This window comes from Oreochromis niloticus, unplaced genomic scaffold (assembly GCF_001858045.2).
Source record: "Oreochromis niloticus isolate F11D_XX unplaced genomic scaffold, O_niloticus_UMD_NMBU tig00000734_pilon, whole genome shotgun sequence".
NCBI lineage: Eukaryota > Metazoa > Chordata > Actinopteri > Cichliformes > Cichlidae > Oreochromis > Oreochromis niloticus.
In genome coordinates, this window is record NW_020327228.1 from 303,780 (window position 1) to 322,500 (window position 18,721).

At 39.7% G+C, this 18,721-nt stretch overlaps 2 protein-coding genes and 2 long non-coding RNA genes across 6 annotated transcripts in view; 3 read left to right on the forward strand and 1 right to left on the reverse strand.

The window, feature by feature from the left end:
• LOC102078530 (programmed cell death 1 ligand 1) overlaps window positions 1–2,654 on the reverse strand; it is a 34,908-nt gene extending 32,254 nt beyond the window's left edge. For all 3 annotated transcript variants that reach the window (XR_002059654.2, XR_003217401.1, XM_025904304.1), the window contains exon 1: window positions 2,350–2,654. Coding sequence is in view for 1 of the 3 variants with exons in the window: in XM_025904304.1 (XP_025760089.1) it covers window positions 2,350–2,413 (64 nt within the window). In the remaining 2 variants the exon portion in view is untranslated. The remainder of the gene's footprint in view (window positions 1–2,349) is intronic.
• A 9,923-nt stretch (window positions 2,655–12,577) lies between these two features.
• Window positions 12,578–16,768, forward strand: LOC112844658 (uncharacterized). Its single transcript, XM_025904286.1, has 3 exons — window positions 12,578–12,888; window positions 15,802–16,717; window positions 16,750–16,768. Coding segments are annotated over exons 1-3 (936 nt in total). The 5' UTR covers window positions 12,578–12,887.
• A 1-nt stretch (window position 16,769) lies between these two features.
• Window positions 16,770–17,830, forward strand: LOC112844667 (uncharacterized). The gene is made up of 3 exons (XR_003217402.1): window positions 16,770–16,808; window positions 17,013–17,168; window positions 17,553–17,830. It is a non-coding gene; the product is annotated as an uncharacterized LOC112844667 (long non-coding RNA).
• An 18-nt stretch (window positions 17,831–17,848) lies between these two features.
• LOC109199194 (uncharacterized) overlaps window positions 17,849–18,721 on the forward strand; it is a 5,160-nt gene continuing 4,287 nt past the window's right edge. The window contains exon 1 of the long non-coding RNA XR_002059656.2: window positions 17,849–17,931. This is a non-coding gene — a long non-coding RNA (uncharacterized LOC109199194). The remainder of the gene's footprint in view (window positions 17,932–18,721) is intronic.

The window sequence follows — 18,721 nt, forward strand, 5'->3', positions numbered from 1 at the left end:
AGCCTGCAACAAGTGCTTTAAGCTGATACTGTGATACTGTGCAAAGGAGGTAACACCTCAAATCTGATGAAAATTACTGTATATTACTGTACACTATTCTTATTGTATATATTGTATATCTTATATCTATTTCATCTGTTCCTCTGTCTCTCCTGCTGCTTTGAGCATGTACATGACAAAAGAATTTCCCTCGGGACAAATAAAGTTGTTTTTATTCTTCTTATTCTTAAACAGCTGGTGACATATAGCATTTTGTTAAAAGCCGAGAAATGCGCCGTATTTGATAGCTTGCTGCGAGACCTCACACCGAGCACATCTACTGCGGGTGGGGTGCCTGTTATCGGACCCGGAGTTAGCAACATCCCCCAAAACTCGAAGAGTAGAGTCCTGGCCCCTAGCCCTGCCAGCGTAGCAGAAATGATGACGGATGATGAAGGCAGCAGCAGCAGCCGTTCTTCTCTGCGTGAGTAGCTTAATGTTGTTCGTGTGTAATTTACGTTGAGTAGGCTAACCACGTTATTACATTAATGCATGTAGTGAACTAGCAAACACCGTCGTAGTTACATGCGGCTGTCTTCTTGTTTGATGGCAGATACTCCCTTCACCCTGGCCAAAAAGGCTAAAATGACCAAAGAAAAAGAGGGAAACAGCTAAACATGAGAGGTTTTTGGACAATTGTTTAAGCACTGCTTCCAGCCAAGAGTGATATGATATATGCCCTATAGCTGCAGAAAAGGCTAACATTGTTATCTTTTTGCATTCTCAATCATCCAGGAAAGTAAATCTCCAAAAGTTGAATCTGTTCATCTGGACGTAGCGTTTTGTGGGAGAAACGTTTCGTCACTCATCCAAGTGACTTCTTCAGTCTGAAGAAGTCTGAAGAAGTCACTTGGATGAGTGACGAAAGGTTTCTCCCACAAAACGCTACGTCCAGATGAACAGATTCAACTTTTGGAGATTGTTATCTTTTTACAAAAAACAGCTGAACATGAGAGGTTTTTGGACCAATTTTGTGTTCTCGTGGGTGACTAAGGACATCAAAGCCCTCTTCAACGACAAGAAGAGGGCTTTCAGAGGGGGCAATAAAGAGGAAGTGAGAAGGGTTCAGGTGTTACTAAAGGACAAGATCAGAGAGGCTAAGGACAATTACAGGAGGAAGCTGGAGTGGAAACTCCAGCAGAACAGCATGAAAGAGGTGTGGAGGGGCATGAAGGCCATCACTGGATTCAGGCCAACCAACAGCAGGGGAGCTGAGGGAGGTGAGGATAGAGCTAACGAGTTGAATCTGTTTTTCAATAGATTCGACACCACAGTGTCTGCTCACACACCCACAACCTCACCTGTAGTCAGCCTGGAATCCAGAGCCACACCACTGTGCCAGCCTCTCTCTTCACATGGCGCTGTTGCCTCCTGTGAGATTCCTGACACCCCTCCCCCACCCATCACCTTCACTCAATACCAGGTTGAGATGCAAATGAGGAGACTTCACTCAGGCAAGTCTGCTGGATCAGACGGAGTGAGTCCCCTCTTCCTCAAGGCCTGTGCCCCCCAGCTGTGTGGAGTCTTTCATAAGCTGTTTATGCTGAGTTTGAGTCTGCAGAGGGTCCCAGTGCTGTGGAAGATATCATGCCTCGTCCCTATTCCAAAGACGCCACGTCCCAGTGACCCCCAGGATTACAGGCCTGTGGGACTGACCTCTCACATCATGAAGACCCTGGAAAGGCTCATCCTGGACCTGCTGCGACCCATAGTCAGACCACATCTGGATCCTCTTCAATTTGCCTATCAGCCTCATCTCGGAACTGAGGACGCCATCATCTATCTGCTCAATCGTGTCTACACCCATCTGGACCAGCCGGCGAGCACTGTGAGGGTCATGTTTGAGTTTTTAGTCATGTTGGATTTAATGAACCTCTGAACATCCAGCAGGTCACCAGTGACCCACTGAGGGGGAATTTTAGCCTCATGCTAAACATGCAAAGTGTCAGAAACTACAAGATGTTAGCTTCCACAGAACAACAACATGTGCTGATAATAAGTGAACATAATGTGTGAGAGAAAGCAGCCTCTCATTATAAGACACTGTGAGTCTCTGCATGCTGCCTTTATGGAGCTACAGCTGTTTGTATACACTGAACAAAAAGCTTTGTAGCTGTATACTGACCCCTGACACTACAACACATCACACTGACACACACATTACACTTCTTTGTCTCTGTCACAGCTGGATTACAGATGTTTCCACCAACCTCGTGTCTCCTTCACACACAGACAAACTGAATCCAATGAAAATAATCCTCCTGTACTTGTTGTTATCTCAGAGAGAAACTCAGTTTAGTTTAATCTCACCTGCAGAGACGAAGACATGGACAAACAGCAAAGTGGAGCAGAGCAGCGCAGTGCCAGCAGCCATCTCTGTGTCAGTATTTGTGCTGATCCAACTCTTAGTTTGTTCTAAATGTCTGAGTCTGTCGCTGTTTTCAGTCAATAACAGAGCCTGACTTTAAATACTGACTACATCAGGTTACATTTAAGCTTGAAATAAAGCTGAAAGTCTGCTTTGAAGAACAGATCTGACTTTCAGCGGCTCACTCGGACTCTGCGGTTTGTGGTGCATTTAAAGAACCTCGGAAACTTTGGCTGTTTAGTTGAATCAACAGGTATTATCAGGCTAACGTCAGCATGATGTCATAAACACATGATACAACATCAGTTTTAGTACAGCCCTCTTGTTGTCTCCTGTAGTCTGAGTGTAGCCATTATAACAGTGAGACAGCACTGCCACCATGAGGTCAAACTGGAGCATTGCAGGTAATAATTCTCAGCCTGAACACTGTTGGAACATCAGACCTCCTCACACTTTGAACTCATTGTTATTCTCAATGTTTCTAGTTTCACTTTGACCCCAACCCTAACAATGAAATGGGCTGTACAGCTTTTATAATGTGACAATGACAAAAGATTATTATCTTCTCCCAAATCTCTCTTTGGCTCTCGGAGGAGGCGGACGCACTTTTTCTCCTCTCCCTTATCTTCCCTGCTTATGTCCTTGTCTAGTCTCGTGCTTTTCTTTGTATTTTCCCTGGAACATTCTCTCACAGTCTGTTCTCTAAAACCTAAAAGAGGAATTATGGATTGGATCAACTGGTCCCTAAATGCAATTGACACCCCTTTCTCAACGAGAAGTTTGGGCTCGGGTGAGCCTGAGTGCTGAAGATATCGACCTATTCTGAACCATGATAACAGGGTTCTTGCTGATCGGAGCTGGCTTGGCCCTGGCTTATCAAAGAATTAAGAAAGCGGAACCGGCTGTTCAAACCCCCACAAGGCTGCCCGCTGGGATTAAAACGATGGGACGAGGCGTGAGTTTCTCAAAATGGGCTCATTGAGTGCAGCATGGAGAAGATCTTGGAGAGGCTACGGCTGCTGTGAATACTCAGAATAAGATCTCTGACTGCAGACTGGATACATCTTGGAAGGGCTAGCTCGGAATAACATCTCTGGGCGCAAAATCGGATGACATCTCGGGGAGGCACACTGCCGTGAGTTCTCAGACATTGGCTCCTTGAGCACAAGAAGTGACAACATCACAGAACGCAAGTATGGCGAAGCTCGCAGCTCTCCAATGGGAGATTGAGAGACCAGTGGACTGTAGAACTGCTTTGAAATTCATATGAGTTGTTCGCACTAAAGTAAAAAAATAACATCACTTATGCGGATACCCCTTTGGCGCCAGCTACAAGGCCGGAGCTGAACAAAACACCCTGATAACGACTGTGTTTAGACTGTTCCCCCCATTCCATGCAAGGCCACCTGGGTTGGCTGGAAGACTGTTTACTTAGCCTGGCAGGGCGAAGGACACTGTCTCAGCTGAACTCTGGACTCGCAAAAACATACATATACTAATACTAATAAGCACTCACCGACGCATCACCCTCCCTACCCCGGATCCAACGCCACCTCCAACGCTTACCTCCCCTCTGATGTGGACATCGGGTCAGTTGGAGGCGCAGTCGAAAGACTGCAGCGGTCCCAGATCAGATGTACACACTGGAACTCTTTCCCATGTTGCTTGTCTGTGTTTATTGTGCTATGGTGTGTTGATATCTGTGCATTCCTGTATTATCCTTTTGTGTTACACATTTCTTTTTTTTAATTAACATTTTGGAATCACTGTACAATACCATCAAGTTCGGCAATTTGTCATTACATGTATTTCTTTTTTTCCTTTTTTTCCATATTTAAACAACTAAAATATCCATGTGAAAAAAAAGAAAAAAAAAAAGAAAAAAAATGAGAAAAGGAAACAAAACAGAGAAAATACATAAATAAATAAAAAATATAAAAGGAATTAAAAAAAAAAAGGGGGGGGCATGTAGGGAGTGTGTTTTTGTTTCCATTAATATAATTAATATTTCCTCTAGTCTTCTAGTAGTTGACAAAGTCAAAATCCAAAGCAAGTACTGGCCTGTGTTTTTTAATATAGTCCATCCATTTCTTCCATCGTGTTACAAACAGGTCCCTCTTGTAGTTCACGTCTGCTGTCATTTTCTCCATTCTGTAAATGTCCATTGTGATGTTCATCCACATGTTCATCGTTGGGCTCTCAGAAGAAAGCCATTTTTTTGTGATGGCTTTTTTGCCTGCTGCCAGTAAAATATTAAACAGATATTTATCATTCTTTGTCCATCCTTCTGGCATAAGTCCAAAAAATAGAGTTTTACTTTCCAAAGGTAAATATCTTCCAAATGTCTCTTGTATTGCTGCATGCATTCCCTTCCAATAAGTTTTAATGACATGACATTCCCAGAAAATATGATAATGATTTGCATTTGTATTTCCACAATTTCTCCAGCAGGCGGAAGGGTTACCTTCATAGTGAGACTTTTGGTGAGGTGTAATAAAATATCTTGCCAGGCATTTCCACCCAAATTCCCTCCAGCTCTGTGAGCTGCTACATTTCCATTGATATGCCCATATTGTTGTCCATTCTTCCTCCTTTATCTCTGTTCCTCCCTCCATTTCCCATTTTGTTTTGATATATAAGGTTGAGTGTAATTTCATATTTGTTAATCCTTTATAGAGGTCACCTATAATACCTCTGTTTTTATTTGAACTGTATGCCCTTTTAAATACATCTAGCAGCTGTTTACTTAATTCAGCCTTAACTTTTATCTTTTTGTTGACAAAATGCCTCATCTGTAGATATCTATACAAATCCTGTCTTTCTAATGAATATTTCTCTTTCATTTTATCAAAACTAATTAGTCTCCCTTCCTCCATTACCATACATAAAGCTGTTAATCCTTTATTTGTCCAATCTTTGAATCTGGTGTCCAATTTATTTGGAGCAAAATGTGTGTCATATGCACACCACTTAAGAGTTGCTATATCCTCTTCTAGTTTATATTCTTTTATTACTGTTTCCCAAATTTTAAAAGTCAACTTGATCCATAGATTTTCAATAGTTTTTATTAAATCTTGCAGGCTGCTGTCTGCTATAATAGCTTGTATGGGGATGGAAGTCAGACCCTCCTCAATGTCTTTCCATTGAGCAACATATGAAGGATTACACCAGCATATCATAGGCCTTAATTGTGCTGCCCAATAATATTCCCTAAGAGAAGGTAAGCCCCACCCCCCTTTACCTTTGTTAAGTTGTAAGGTTTTAAATCTAATTCGGGGCCTTTTTCCTTGCCATATGTATCTTGACAAAATTTTATCCCATTCATTAAATTGTTTCTGGTTAATTTCTATTGGTAATATTTGAAATAAATATATTAATTTAGGGAGTATATTAATTTTTATTGAATCTATTCTCGAATATAAACTTAAATATGGAATTAGATTCCATCTTGCTATATCTTCCTTAATTTTCTTTTGTATTGGTAAGTAATTTTGTTCTGATAGTTCTGTAAGATCCTTAGGTATTATGACTCCCAGATATTTAAAGTACTCTGTTTGCCATGCTAATTGGTACTTATTTTTGATTTCTTCTGTTGGAATATAATTGTATTTAAGCAACTGTGTTTTACTCATATTAACTTTATATCCTGATAGTCGACCAAAGTATTCAAATGATTGCATTAATTTAGGTAGAGAGTTTGATGGTTGACCCAAAAATATTAAAATATCATCTGCATAGCAGGCTAACTTATGCTCCTTCTCATGGATATTAATACCTTCTACTTCTTTGTTTTGCCTTATATATTGAGCCAATGGTTCCAGATATAACGCAAATAATAATGGTGAGCATGCTCAGCCCTGCCTTGTTCCTCTTTGCAGCTTAATACTATTTGATAGGTAGCCATTAATTTTAATCCTTGCCGGGTTATCATAAAGTGCCTGTATTGTCTTAATTATAATTTCATGCAAGCCAAATCTATGCAAGACTCGGTAAAGAAAGTTCCAATTAACTGAATCGAATGCTTTTTCTGCATCAATACTGATTACCATTGCTTCTATTTTGTTCTTTTGAATATGGTTAATAATTTGTAATGTCTGTCGTACATTATCTTGTATTTGGCGCTCTCGAATAAAACCTGTCTGATCATTATGAATTAGACTAGGTAAGAATTTTTCTAATCGTCTAGCCATGATAGATGTAAACAACTTATAATCTGTATTAAGAACAGATATTGGTCTATATTACGCACATTCTAATTTATCCTTGTTTTCTTTGGGGATGGCAGAAATAATTGCTTCTTTCCAGCTAGAAGGTATTTGAGCTTTCTTTAGGACCCAATTCATTGTAAGAAGCATCACTGGTATTAATTCTTCTTTTAGCTCCTTGTACCATTCTGCCGTATATCCATCTGATCCTGGGGATTTATTTATTTTAACTTTACTTATTGCTATTCTTAGCTCCTTTTCTGTTATATCTTCAATCAAAATTTTATTCTGTTCTTCATTCAGTATTGGTAAATCAAGAGAATCTAAAAAACTATTAATTTCAACTATATTACTCTCTGTCTTATTAGCATAAAGGGTCTTATAAAATGTTTCAAATGCACTTTGAATTTCTATTAGTTTATTTTTTATTAGTTTTGTCACTGGATGTTTAATTTTGTTTTTAAACTGTATTATCTGCTATTTTCTTTTTTAATTTCCAGGCTAAAACATTCATTGCTTTAGATCCTCCCTCATAATACCTTTGTTTAAGAAACATTAAATTTTTTTTAATTTCATATGTAGTCAAATCATTTATTTCATTTCTTGTTTTCATAATTTCCTCCAGTATATCCTGTGTTGTTTTCCTTTTATGGCTTTTCTCTAATTTTTCTAACTTATTTTGTAACTCTTCTAATTTCTTATTTCTCATCTTTTTCTTATAAGAGGATATTGCTATAATTTTCCCTCTCAGGACAGCTTTTAAGGCATCCCACAGAATAGGAGGAGGCACCTCACCATTGTCATTAATTTCCATATAGATGTGAATCTCTTTCTTAATTTGTTCTTTAAAGTGAGGATCATTCAGTAATCTTGAATTTAATTTCCAATTATTGAGTTTTGGTTGCAGGTTCAGATCAATGGACAAGTATACTGGTGCATGATCGCTTAAGTCTATTGCTCCAATTTCACAAGTGTTTATTCTATCTTTATTTTTCCAAAAAGTTATAAAATAATCTATTCTTGTATATAACGAGTGCGGGGAGGAAAAATAAGTATAATCCCTTTGGTAGGGATGCAAGTTTCTCCATATATCTATTAGTCCCACCTCCTTCATCAATATATTTATATTCTTAATTAATGTTTTAGTATTCTGTGCTTTCCAATTGGAAATATCTAGCTTCGGTTGTAGATGTATATTTAAATCTCCTCCGCAAATTAAAAAACCTACTGTCTCTGTTACCATCATATCTATAATTTTCTTAAAGAAATAAATATCGCTTCCAGGGGGCGCATATATATTTAACAACGTGACTGGATTCCCCTCAATGTTTCCCCTTACCAAAATAAAACGTCCCTCTTTATCACTTATCTCGGATATTTTTTCAAAGAGTAATTTGCTTGATAACAGGATAGCCACTCCTCTCCTTCGTCCAGTTTTATAGGAAGAGGAGTAAACTGTTGTATAACCCATTCTTTTCAGTTTTTCATGCTCCTTACAGTCTAGATGGGTTTCCTGTAGATACACTATTTGTGCTTGTTCTTTCTTCATTTTAGCTAAAATTTTATTACGTTTAATTGGATTCGACAGACCATTTACATTATATGATATGATTTTTATCTCATCTTTAAACATACCCTTACTATTTGAATATTATTAATGTAGCAAAGACAAGTACCATCATACCACTCCCTAACCATACATAAGCAAACATTAATATAAACATTAAAGCTGTATAAAACAACAGCTACGAAAATGAACTTTATTTGGACCAAAATAAAAAAAATAAAAAAAAAGACTTCCAACTGTGGGGTCTCCGATATGACCCTAAGTAAGCCCCGATTAAGAGGGGGGCTTCGAGGGGGGGCCTCTCTCACCTCTATGTGAGACAGGGCCTTCCTTTGCCAACTGGCCAATGTCCATTCTACTAATAGCATAGGTTAAGTGTCCGCCTATTTTCAATTTCTGCATTGCCAATTCAATATATTATTTCGAAATAAGAAGTCTTTACCAAGTATATCCTCAGAGGACATTTTAATTACATTAGACTCACCACCTGTTCTCTTTACTCCTCAATTTTCAGTGTCCCACTCATTCTTGTTCTTGACGTCTAAGTACTCGAAGTCTTTCCTTATAATCTCGAGTCTGGTCTTTATTTACTTGGCTCCGTGTTTTCCTTTCTATGCGCCATGATAAACGTTGGATCTGTTCCAGAAGCGTCTCCGGGCGTTTGACGATCGTCACCGGGAATCCCCTCTTTGCCATGTCACCTGTCGCCTCCTCCACCGAGCCATATAGCACCGTTCCCTCAGGATAAAAGACTCTCATCTTTGCTGGAAAAGGAGTTTGAAATCGGATTTTCTTGTCTTTTAAAACAGCTTTCACCTCTGCGTATTCCCTTCGCTGCTTTAAAATCTCTGGTGCATAATCATGATCCAAGTTAACTGTCTTGCCTTGGTAGTCAAATCCACGCTTCTGCCAGGTCAATTTCAATATTTCTTCTTTGGTTCTGTAACTAGACAGTTTGGCGACGATTGACCGTGGCGTCGCTCCTGGCGGTGGTTTTGACATCAAAGCACGATGTGCTTTTTCCACTCGTAACTCAGCGGAGTTAGGCAACTCCAGATTCTGTCGTAATAAATTCTCCACAAATACGACCATTGATGTAGAGTTGTCTTCCAACCCCTCCTTTACACCGTATATTCGAATGTTTTCTCTTCTAGACCGTCCCTCCAGGTCTGTTAGCTTGGCATCCATCACAATATGCAGTTTAAGCATCTCTGTTACTGCTTCCTCATTAGCTTGTACTTGGGTTTCAACATCCACAATTCTTTCTTCTACCTCTTCCACCCTCTTGTTGGTTTTGTTTATTTCCTCTCTGATTCCATTCAATTGTGCACAGTTATCTCTTCTGAATTCCCTTAATTCTCGGAGAATAAGGTCTAAGCTTGCTTGTTCTTTTGCTTCTGCTATCATATTGCTGTCCTCTATGACGCTGCCAGCTGGTGAGTTCTGGCCTTCTCCGTCTTCGTTGTGCACTTCATGCTGCGTAGATTTCTTACTGTTTTTAGTTCTTGGCATCTTGTAGCCCTTACTCAATTATCTTATTTTATAAGAATCTTTACGGGTCTCTATGGGCTGTTTTAAATTATTTTTAATTCAGGCGTCAGGTACACGTTCTCCTATGCTGCCATCTTGTAGCTTTCCAAACCGGAAGTCCGGTTTTCTCTGTTACACATTTCGATGTTTTTTTTCCTCGCTACCGCGCCTGATGTGAGTGAAGTTGGCCCCCCCACCTTCTTCAAATCTAACAAAAGTGGTATCAAACGTTTGTGCTACGTTTGTGCTGGTTTGTGCTGCAAAAATTTTTGTTTGTGCCGCTTTCATTTTAAAGATATTAATAAAAATTTCTAGAGGTCATCAGAGGTCAACTAGCCCCCCCACATTGATGGAATCGAACAAAAATGATGTCAATCAACTGTGCTACGTTTGTGCTGGTTTGTGCTGCAAAAATTGTCGTTTGTGCTGCTTCTGTCTTAAAGATATCAATGAAAATGTAAAGGTCAAAAGGTCAACCAGCCCCCCCACATTGATGGAATCGAACAAAAGTGGTATCAAACGCTTGTGCTACGTTTGTGCTGGTTTGTGCTGCAAAAATTTTCGTGTATGCCGCTTTCATTTTAAAGATATTAATAAAAATTTCCAGAGGTCATCAGAGGTCAACCAGCCCCCCCACATTAATGGAATCGAACAAAATTGATGTCAAATGTTTGTGCTACGTTTGTGCTGGTTTGTGCTGCAAAAATTTTCGTTTGTGCCGCTATCATTTTAAAGATATTAATGAAAATGCAAACGTCAAAAGGTCAACCAGCCCCCCACATTACCCAAATCAAACAAAAGTTGATGTCACAGGTTTGTGCTATATTTGTGCTGGTTTGTGCTGCAAAAATTTTTGTTTGTGCCGCTATCATTTTAAAGATATTAATAAAATAACGTCTTGATGCGTGCTTAATCATCCAGGTAAGTAAATCCCAAAAGGTTGATTCTGTTCATCAGGACATTTTCAGTTGGAGTAACGTTTCGTCACTCATCCAAGTGACTTCTTCAGTCTCAGCTGACTGCAGGTTTCCCCAACCTTATAAACACATGTGAGTGAAGTTGGCCCCCCTACCTTCTTCAAATCGAACAAAATTGATGTCAAGCATTTGTCCTGCAAATTATTTTGTTTGTGCAGGTTATGTTTCCCTAATTTTATAAACAGTACATGTACAGTGAGAGAGAGATGTTAGACTTCTTCAGTCTCAGCTGACTGCAGGTTTCCCCAACCTTATAAACAGTACATTTGCATAGTGAAGGAAACTAGCACCACTGAATGAACAATGTGCTGGGGGGTTAGTTCCATGATTGTTAGTATGCAAATTCTTATGACCATTGATCAATGACAACTAATCAAAGCCTACTGATCAATGGCCATGAGTACCATTCACAAAAAGTGGGGAATGGCTACAATCACAGCATTGTAGGATGGCGAAAGATGTACCCTTGGGCCCCCCTTCTCGATTCAGAGATGGTCAGCATCCTGACAGCCCGATGGACGAAGCTGTCTCTCAGTCTGTGTGTTCTGGCCCGGAGGCTCTTCAGTATCCTTCCTGATGGCAGCAAACTGAAGACGCTGCTGAAGGGATGAGTGGAGTCACCTGTAATGGAGAGGACCTTCCAGATGAGGCAGGTGCAGCTGCTCTCACTACCCGTTGTCATTTTTTCCTGCAGAACCCAGTGCAGGAGTCATACCACACAGTGATGCAGCTGGTGAGGATACTCTCAACTGTGCCTCTGTAGAAGGTGCTCATAATGGGGGTTGAATCTCTTGTGCTTCTCAGTTTGCAGAGGAAGTAGAGTCGCTGTTGGTCTTCTCCACATTCAGGGACAGGTTGTTGTTGCTGTACCACTCTGCCAGATGGTTAACTTCACCCCTGTAGTAGATCTCGTCATGGGTCAGCAGAGTGAAGAGAAGGGGGCTCAACACACATCCTTGGGGAGCCCCCGTATTCAGTGTTCTTGGGCTGGAGGTGTTGCTGTCGACCTGTTTCGTCACTCATCCAAGTGACTTCTTCAGTCTCAGCTGACTGCAGGTTTCCCCAACCTTATAAACACATGTGAGTGAAGTTGGCCCCCCTACCTTCTTCAAATCGAACAAAATTGATGTCAAGCATTTGTCCTGCAAATTATTTTGTTTGTGCAGGTTATGTTTCCCTAATTTTATAAACAGTACATGTACAGTGAGAGAGAGATGTTACATCTGTCTTCACTTGCATCCCAGTCATAGAAGCGTTGGAGGTAGTTCATAAGAGATTACAGGATCACCCCAACCTCAGCAACAGGACCACTCTCAGCACTGATCAGTTGTGTTTGCTTTATATATATATATATATATATATATATATATATATATATATATGTATATGTATATATATATCTATCTATATATATATATATATATATATATATATATATATATATATATATATATATATATATATATGTATGTATATATATGTATGTATGTGTGTATATGTATGTATATATATGTATGTATGTGTGTATATATATATATATATATATATGTATGTATATGTGTATATATATATATATATATATATATGTATGTGTGTATATATATATATATATATATATATATATATATATATATATATATATATACACACATACATATATATATATATATATATATATATACATATATACATTGTTTTTTTTGTTTTTTTTTTGAGTTAACACATTCCTCAGTAGAAATACATGCACTGGGGGCGAGTGGAGACCCCTCCAAGATCGCGGTCGGTGGGGATACACGCTCCAACAGACTGGCCCAGTCACCTCTATGTATATTTGACCTATGGAAAGCCACGTTAGGCTTTCCAGCACCCAGTGTATTCCGGTCTATGTAGTTTTGAATGTTTGGTTCTAGCTCACACAGCTTTGACAGGTGAAACTTATTCACTGTATTGAAGACTCACAGGTGAAGTTGAAAATACCATCTTTTGTATTTTTGTGCAGGCACGACTTTCTGGTGTTATACACTGTCCTGGCGTTGCAGATCTAGGGGTTCCAGTTAAGACGTGGTCAGCCTTCTAAAGAAAGTGGGAATCTCACCGAAATATTCAATTACTTTGCTGTGTTTCTTGCCAGGACAAAGGCTCAAACCATCATCTTCTCCTGGTATCGAATACCAAGGGACCTTCTGAAGTAAGCTTTAACAAGTAAGCTTGAATTGAGTAATTCAGAATCATGAAGTATGGATTGGCCTTGCAAAATCTGTAAATTTGCAACCTCCACTAAGGAAGAGCTGATGAAACATTATAGGTTACGCCATATCCCCAGTGTACAGCCTCTGCCATGTCCTTACCTAGATTGTTTTTGTTCATTTAAGTCATGGGGTAGCCTAAAATCACACATATCAAGGAAACACTCAACTCACTCAACAGTGAGAACCTCTGAAATACTCAGTTTCTGTTGCCAGTTCTGTAATGTGGGCACATTTTCCACTGAAAAAGAGTATTTTGAACACCTTCGTCAACATTTGAAAAAGCAAGAAACTGTGTCCTGTGTTTTCAAAAATTGTAGTTTCAAAACTAACATTTATGGAACATTTGCATCACATAAAAATCGCAAGCACACTCCCCACTCTTTAGATGAGTTTAAAGAAGACGTTTTAAAGAGGTTTGAAAAGCCTTTACAAACAGATCAGTGCAGCGATGTAGTTAATCAGGAGGGTGAGCAATCTGACATTGAGGAGTTTAGAGATGATGATGTGAATGTACTGCCAAAGTTGATTGAAAGAAGCTTGGCTCATTTGATGTTGAAATTAGAGAGTTCATTTCATGTTCCCAACCAATGCATTGATGAGCTTGTAGAGTCGTTGCATTTTATTTGTCATTCAGCTTCCGCTCCCATCATGAAAGACATTTTACAGTCCTGCTTGAAGAGACACAACTGTGAAGTTGATGAAGCCATTGTGTCTGAAATGGTGAACAACATATGTGTTGCTAACCCTGTTAGCGCTGCCCTTTGTGATGGTGGTCCTCTCTCTTCTGCCTTCAAAAGAAGAAAGTATTTTAATGAACACTTTTCTGTCGTGGAGCCGATTGAGTATATTCTTACTGGAGAGAGTAGCTTCCAGTATGTTCCCATTCTAAAGTCTTTACTTCAGGTTCTTAGCAGGAAAGATATACTAGACCTGATCTTGAGTGAAGCAGAGGCGCAGAGAACTGTGTACAACTCATTTCATGACGGCACCTTTTACAAAACCAACGAGTTGTTCTCAAAAAATGACCTTACAATTGCGCTAAATCTCTATGTGGATGACTTTGAGATTTGCAATCCTCTCGGTACATCCAGGAAAAAACACAAAATCACATCTGTATATTGGGTGTTAGCTGATGTCCCTTCATTGCTCAGATCTGAGCTAAACTCAATCTTCTTAGCAATTCTTTGCAAGGCTGAGGATGTAAAGAGATTTGGTTACAGTGCTGTGTTAGAGCCACTGCTCAAAGATCTTGTGGTCTTAGAGGAGGAAGGACTGTATGTTCCATCACTGGGTAGAAGAGTCAAAGGCACAGTGTTTAGTGTAGTTGCAGACAACCTTGGTGCCCATTCTATGGGGGGATTTGTTGAGAGCTTTTCCAGTTCATATGTCTGTAGGTTTTGTCTTGGTGAAAAGTCACAATTTCAAGATGGTGAAGTGAGAAATAAGGCATTCCCACCCAGAACAGCGGAACAACACACACTGCATGTCCAGGCTTTACAGGAAAATAACAGTTTGATGCATGTTTATGGAGTGAAGAGACAGTGTGCACTGACGGCAAAACTTAAATATTTTCATGTTTCTGGATATCCACCTGATGTGTTGCATGATCTCTTTGAAGGTGTAGTGCCCCTAGAAATAGCACTGTGCCTAAGAGTATTCATTCACAACAAATACTTCACTCTTGAAGAGCTGAACAAATGCATCAAAGAGTTCCCCTATAAATGGTCGGACAAAACCAATGCACCACAGCTTGTTCCTGTGAACTTTGCCCAACGGAAAAGTGTGGGGGGCAATGCCCACGAGAACTGGGCTTTGCTTCGTCTCTTGCCACTCATGGTTGGATCAAAAATCCCTGAGGCTGACCCAGCATGGGAATTGCTTCTTGTGCTTCGAGACATTGTTGAGCTTGTTGTGAATCAAGTGCACACAGAGGAGACCATTTGCTTCCTGGACAGTAAGATATCTGAGCATAAACACAGGTTTCTCATGGTTTTTCCAGAGTAACGCCTCATTCCAAAACACCATTTCCTAGAACATTATCCAGAACTTATCAGGGCTTATGGTCCTCTGGTGTCACTGTGGACAATGCGGTTTGAGGCAAAGCACAGCTTTTTCAAGCGTGTTGTCAGACATACTCATAGTTTTAGAAATATTCTGCTGTCACTGGCCATGAAGCATCAGTTGTTGCTTGCTTATAACCAACATGATTCCAGAGCTGTCAGACCATTACTACAGGCTACAACACTGTCTACAATGGATGTTAGTGTGCTGCGAGAGGATATCCAAGAAGCACTGCAGGCTAAGTTTCCTGGTGAGACATGTGTCCAGATAGCCAAAAGTGTGTGTTACAGAGGCACCAAGTACACTAGTGGAATGATCCTGGCTTATGGTTCCACTGGTGGTCTACCAGATTTTGGGGAGTTGATCCAGATTGTGGTTTTGAAAGGCAATGTGGGATTCATAGTGAAAGGTGTAACTGCTTGGTCAATTGAACATCTGAGGAGCTATGTGCTTGAGAAAACTGGTCCAGTGAAAGTCATAGAGGCAGCTGAGTTATCAGACACGGTCCCCTTGATTTCTTACATTTGTGGCGGAAAAACCATTATGACTCTTAAGTGCAGCATTTATGTTCCATAAATGATTTCCATACTTTGTGTGGAGATTTTCAGCTGAAACAAGACAAACCCAAATCTCAGTCTTTCTACTATTTGCAGAGATGGCATATAGTTAATTGGCTCCTAGTTTCCATACATGGAGATCAAATTTTATTATATTATGCACTATTTAGCTGTTACTAAGAATTACAGAAACATGTCAAAAATTTGGTCTACAGGCTACCTAATGTCACAACCGTCTCAACTTCGAGTGATCCTTGCAGATCATGATGTCCGTAAAGTTGTACTACCATCTGGAATCCCAGAAACGGTGGATGACCTTTATTCAGCCATCCGTGATACCTTTTCCATTACAAGAGACTTCTGTCTTCACTATAAAGATGCTGATTTTGGTGATGAGTTTTTTACCCTTGTTTCGACAACTGACCTTAAGGACAAGGACACAATCAAGATTGTGTTTCTCCAGGACCAGGAGCCTACAATAACCTTGACCTTAAGTGATGTGACCAACGTGACTGATAATCCATCTGAGGAGGACTCTGTTGACACCTCATCTGTGTCAACTAATGACACTCTGATTCTTTCCGCATCTGAAGATAGTCCAGGGCACCGTTACCAGCGCTGGCCTGTTCAGTTTCAGATTCCCAGCTTTTCTGACCTCACAGAGATCCAAATTCGGTCAGCCAACGAGCGCTTCCAAAAAGATGGGACTCTTCTCCCTACAAAAGATTTAATTCCACTGCTTCCTGACATCCTTAGAAAACTAGCAGAAGCTATTTATAAGTATACTGCTTATCCATCCAGTCTGCAGATCAGTGAGGTTGCAGAGGCCCTGACTCTAAAGCATCCCTGCCTGAAAGAACCAGGGTCCTTCAATGGATGCTATGGGTGGGCGCAGCGTCTAAAGTACAAGATGAACAATTTCAGAAGCAAGCTTAGAGGTCTCGGCTGCCCTGAAGTTGAAGTAAACTCACTTAAGAGGAAAATGACATGTGACCAATACCCGGCAAAGAATGTCAAAAAACCAAAGAAGGCTGAGGTGAACTACCTACCCCCTCATGCTCAAGGTGAAACTAGTGAAAGTTTGGAAAAAGAGAGAATCGAGCTACTGAGTGAAGTGATGAAAAGGGACAACTCCAGAGTGGTAGCTCAGAAAATGGACAAGACGTTCAGCCTTTGTCGGGAGGAAATAGTGAAAGAGGCCCCTGCCATCAGTGATTTCATGAAGCGCTGGCCTGCTCTTTTTAGCGAGGTACAGGTGAGATAAAATGTTTATTAAACCAGTGTTTTTGTGCTGTGGATTGATGAAATTACAAATTGAAGTCAGATAAATAAAAAATTTAGAAATGCATATATTTACACCTAATACATTTAAATGTTTACAAATGCACATTTGGATTTTCATTTATGAATTATTTATACTTATGTCTCTTGTTGTATTTTATTCTGGTGTGCCCTGCAGATATGTGAAGAATTTAAGAGGATAACAACAGTCAGCCTTGAATCAACCTTTCTGGCCAGGCTTGACCAATGCACCCCAAAACTGATGGCCTTGACCCTGTCAAAAGGAGGAGCTGCAGGTCTGAGGATGAGGCAGATTAAGGACATGCTTCTGCAGGTATAATGAATAACTTTATGAATAGACCTTTATTTGCATCTGCCTTACTTTTTTCATGTCAAATGTTGATATGGCTGCTTTGAACAAGGTCCATTGTATACTAACACTATTGTTTTTCCAAAATTGTTCATATTTTGGTTACACTTGCATCTAGGGCAGGGCAAAAGAAGAAAATATGTCGTCTGTACAATATACACTGTTTATTATTTTTAAATAAAGCTCTATGATTTACATAAAGTGTTTCACACGCGCAAGCACGTTAACAATACATAACATGGAGGAAGACTGTATCTGTGCCAGTTACATTGTAATTGAATGAATGGATATTTATTGTTATTATACAAGTTCAGAGCACAAGTACAACAAAATGTATCTTTATTTTAGTGTTTTTACTTATGAAGAAGGAATGTCCAGGTGACAAGCGCAGCGTTTGTCAGATCTCCGCAGAGTGAGACAGCCATGCCCCCCACTGTGTGCGGAGTAAGCAGGTCCCAAACAATAAGAAACTCAGGAGAATAGCCAGATCACCTTTTCCACCTTATTCCAAATGAACTTTTTTATTATTTAATTTAAAAAATGCTATATCATTATGGATATCATTTTCAGTATATGAAGTAAGCTACTTACATCTGATTTTTTTTTAACACATCTATTTTTTTCTATCAATCAGGACAACACGGTTGAAAAGCGCAGAGAAATTGCTATTCGCTGCCTCATAGTCTATCTTGGAGAGAAGGAGGAGGATCTTTTCAAACAATACAGCGTAAGTACTTGAGTTGGTTTTTAATTTTTTGTTTAGTTTTGAATGCATGTCTCTATAGGGTCTTTGTGTTTTGTTCATTGGATTTTCTGTTCAGGGTTGAGTATTTAAGTCATTCAGTGCCATAGACGTCTTTAGACGTCAAAATGAATCCGAACGCTCAGTGCCATAGACGCCTCTTGAGCTTTTTATTGAATTGAGAAGGTGGTGGAGTTGATTACATGGATAAAATCCCACCAGCGTGACAGTCGGCTCTACTGAGAACGAGTATTGTGGCGCGATTTTTGATCCAGCTCGTCATTTCGAGCTTGAGGTGTCTGCAGCCTGACGTCATGGTTTTTCTAGCGATTCCAGTGAACATGAACCGGATTTATCTGACCAGTATCTCCTGTTAGAAACTTCTGAAGGCAGCAGGGACCAGAATAATGAACGATTTGCTGCATAAAACACACAGAAATTGTTGATAGACGAACCGATGGCCGGGTGGGGGGTGAACAGACTAAGTCGCGCAATCACTTGTGCACATGCGGGAGTAACACACACACACACAGACTCTCTGAATCATAAATCAGTCGCTTTTTTCTTATATATTTTTCAAATGTTGAAATTGTCTATAAACAACTATTTTTATACACAAAATAATCTGCCAAAAGTACATTTTTACAGGTGATTTTTTTACTTTCATAGTAGTAAAACATAGTTGAGATGTTGCATGAATCATTGAAACACGAAATATTTACATCAAAGTCACTGATCTGCTAGAAAAACCTATTTACACAAAGCGCTTTTGATC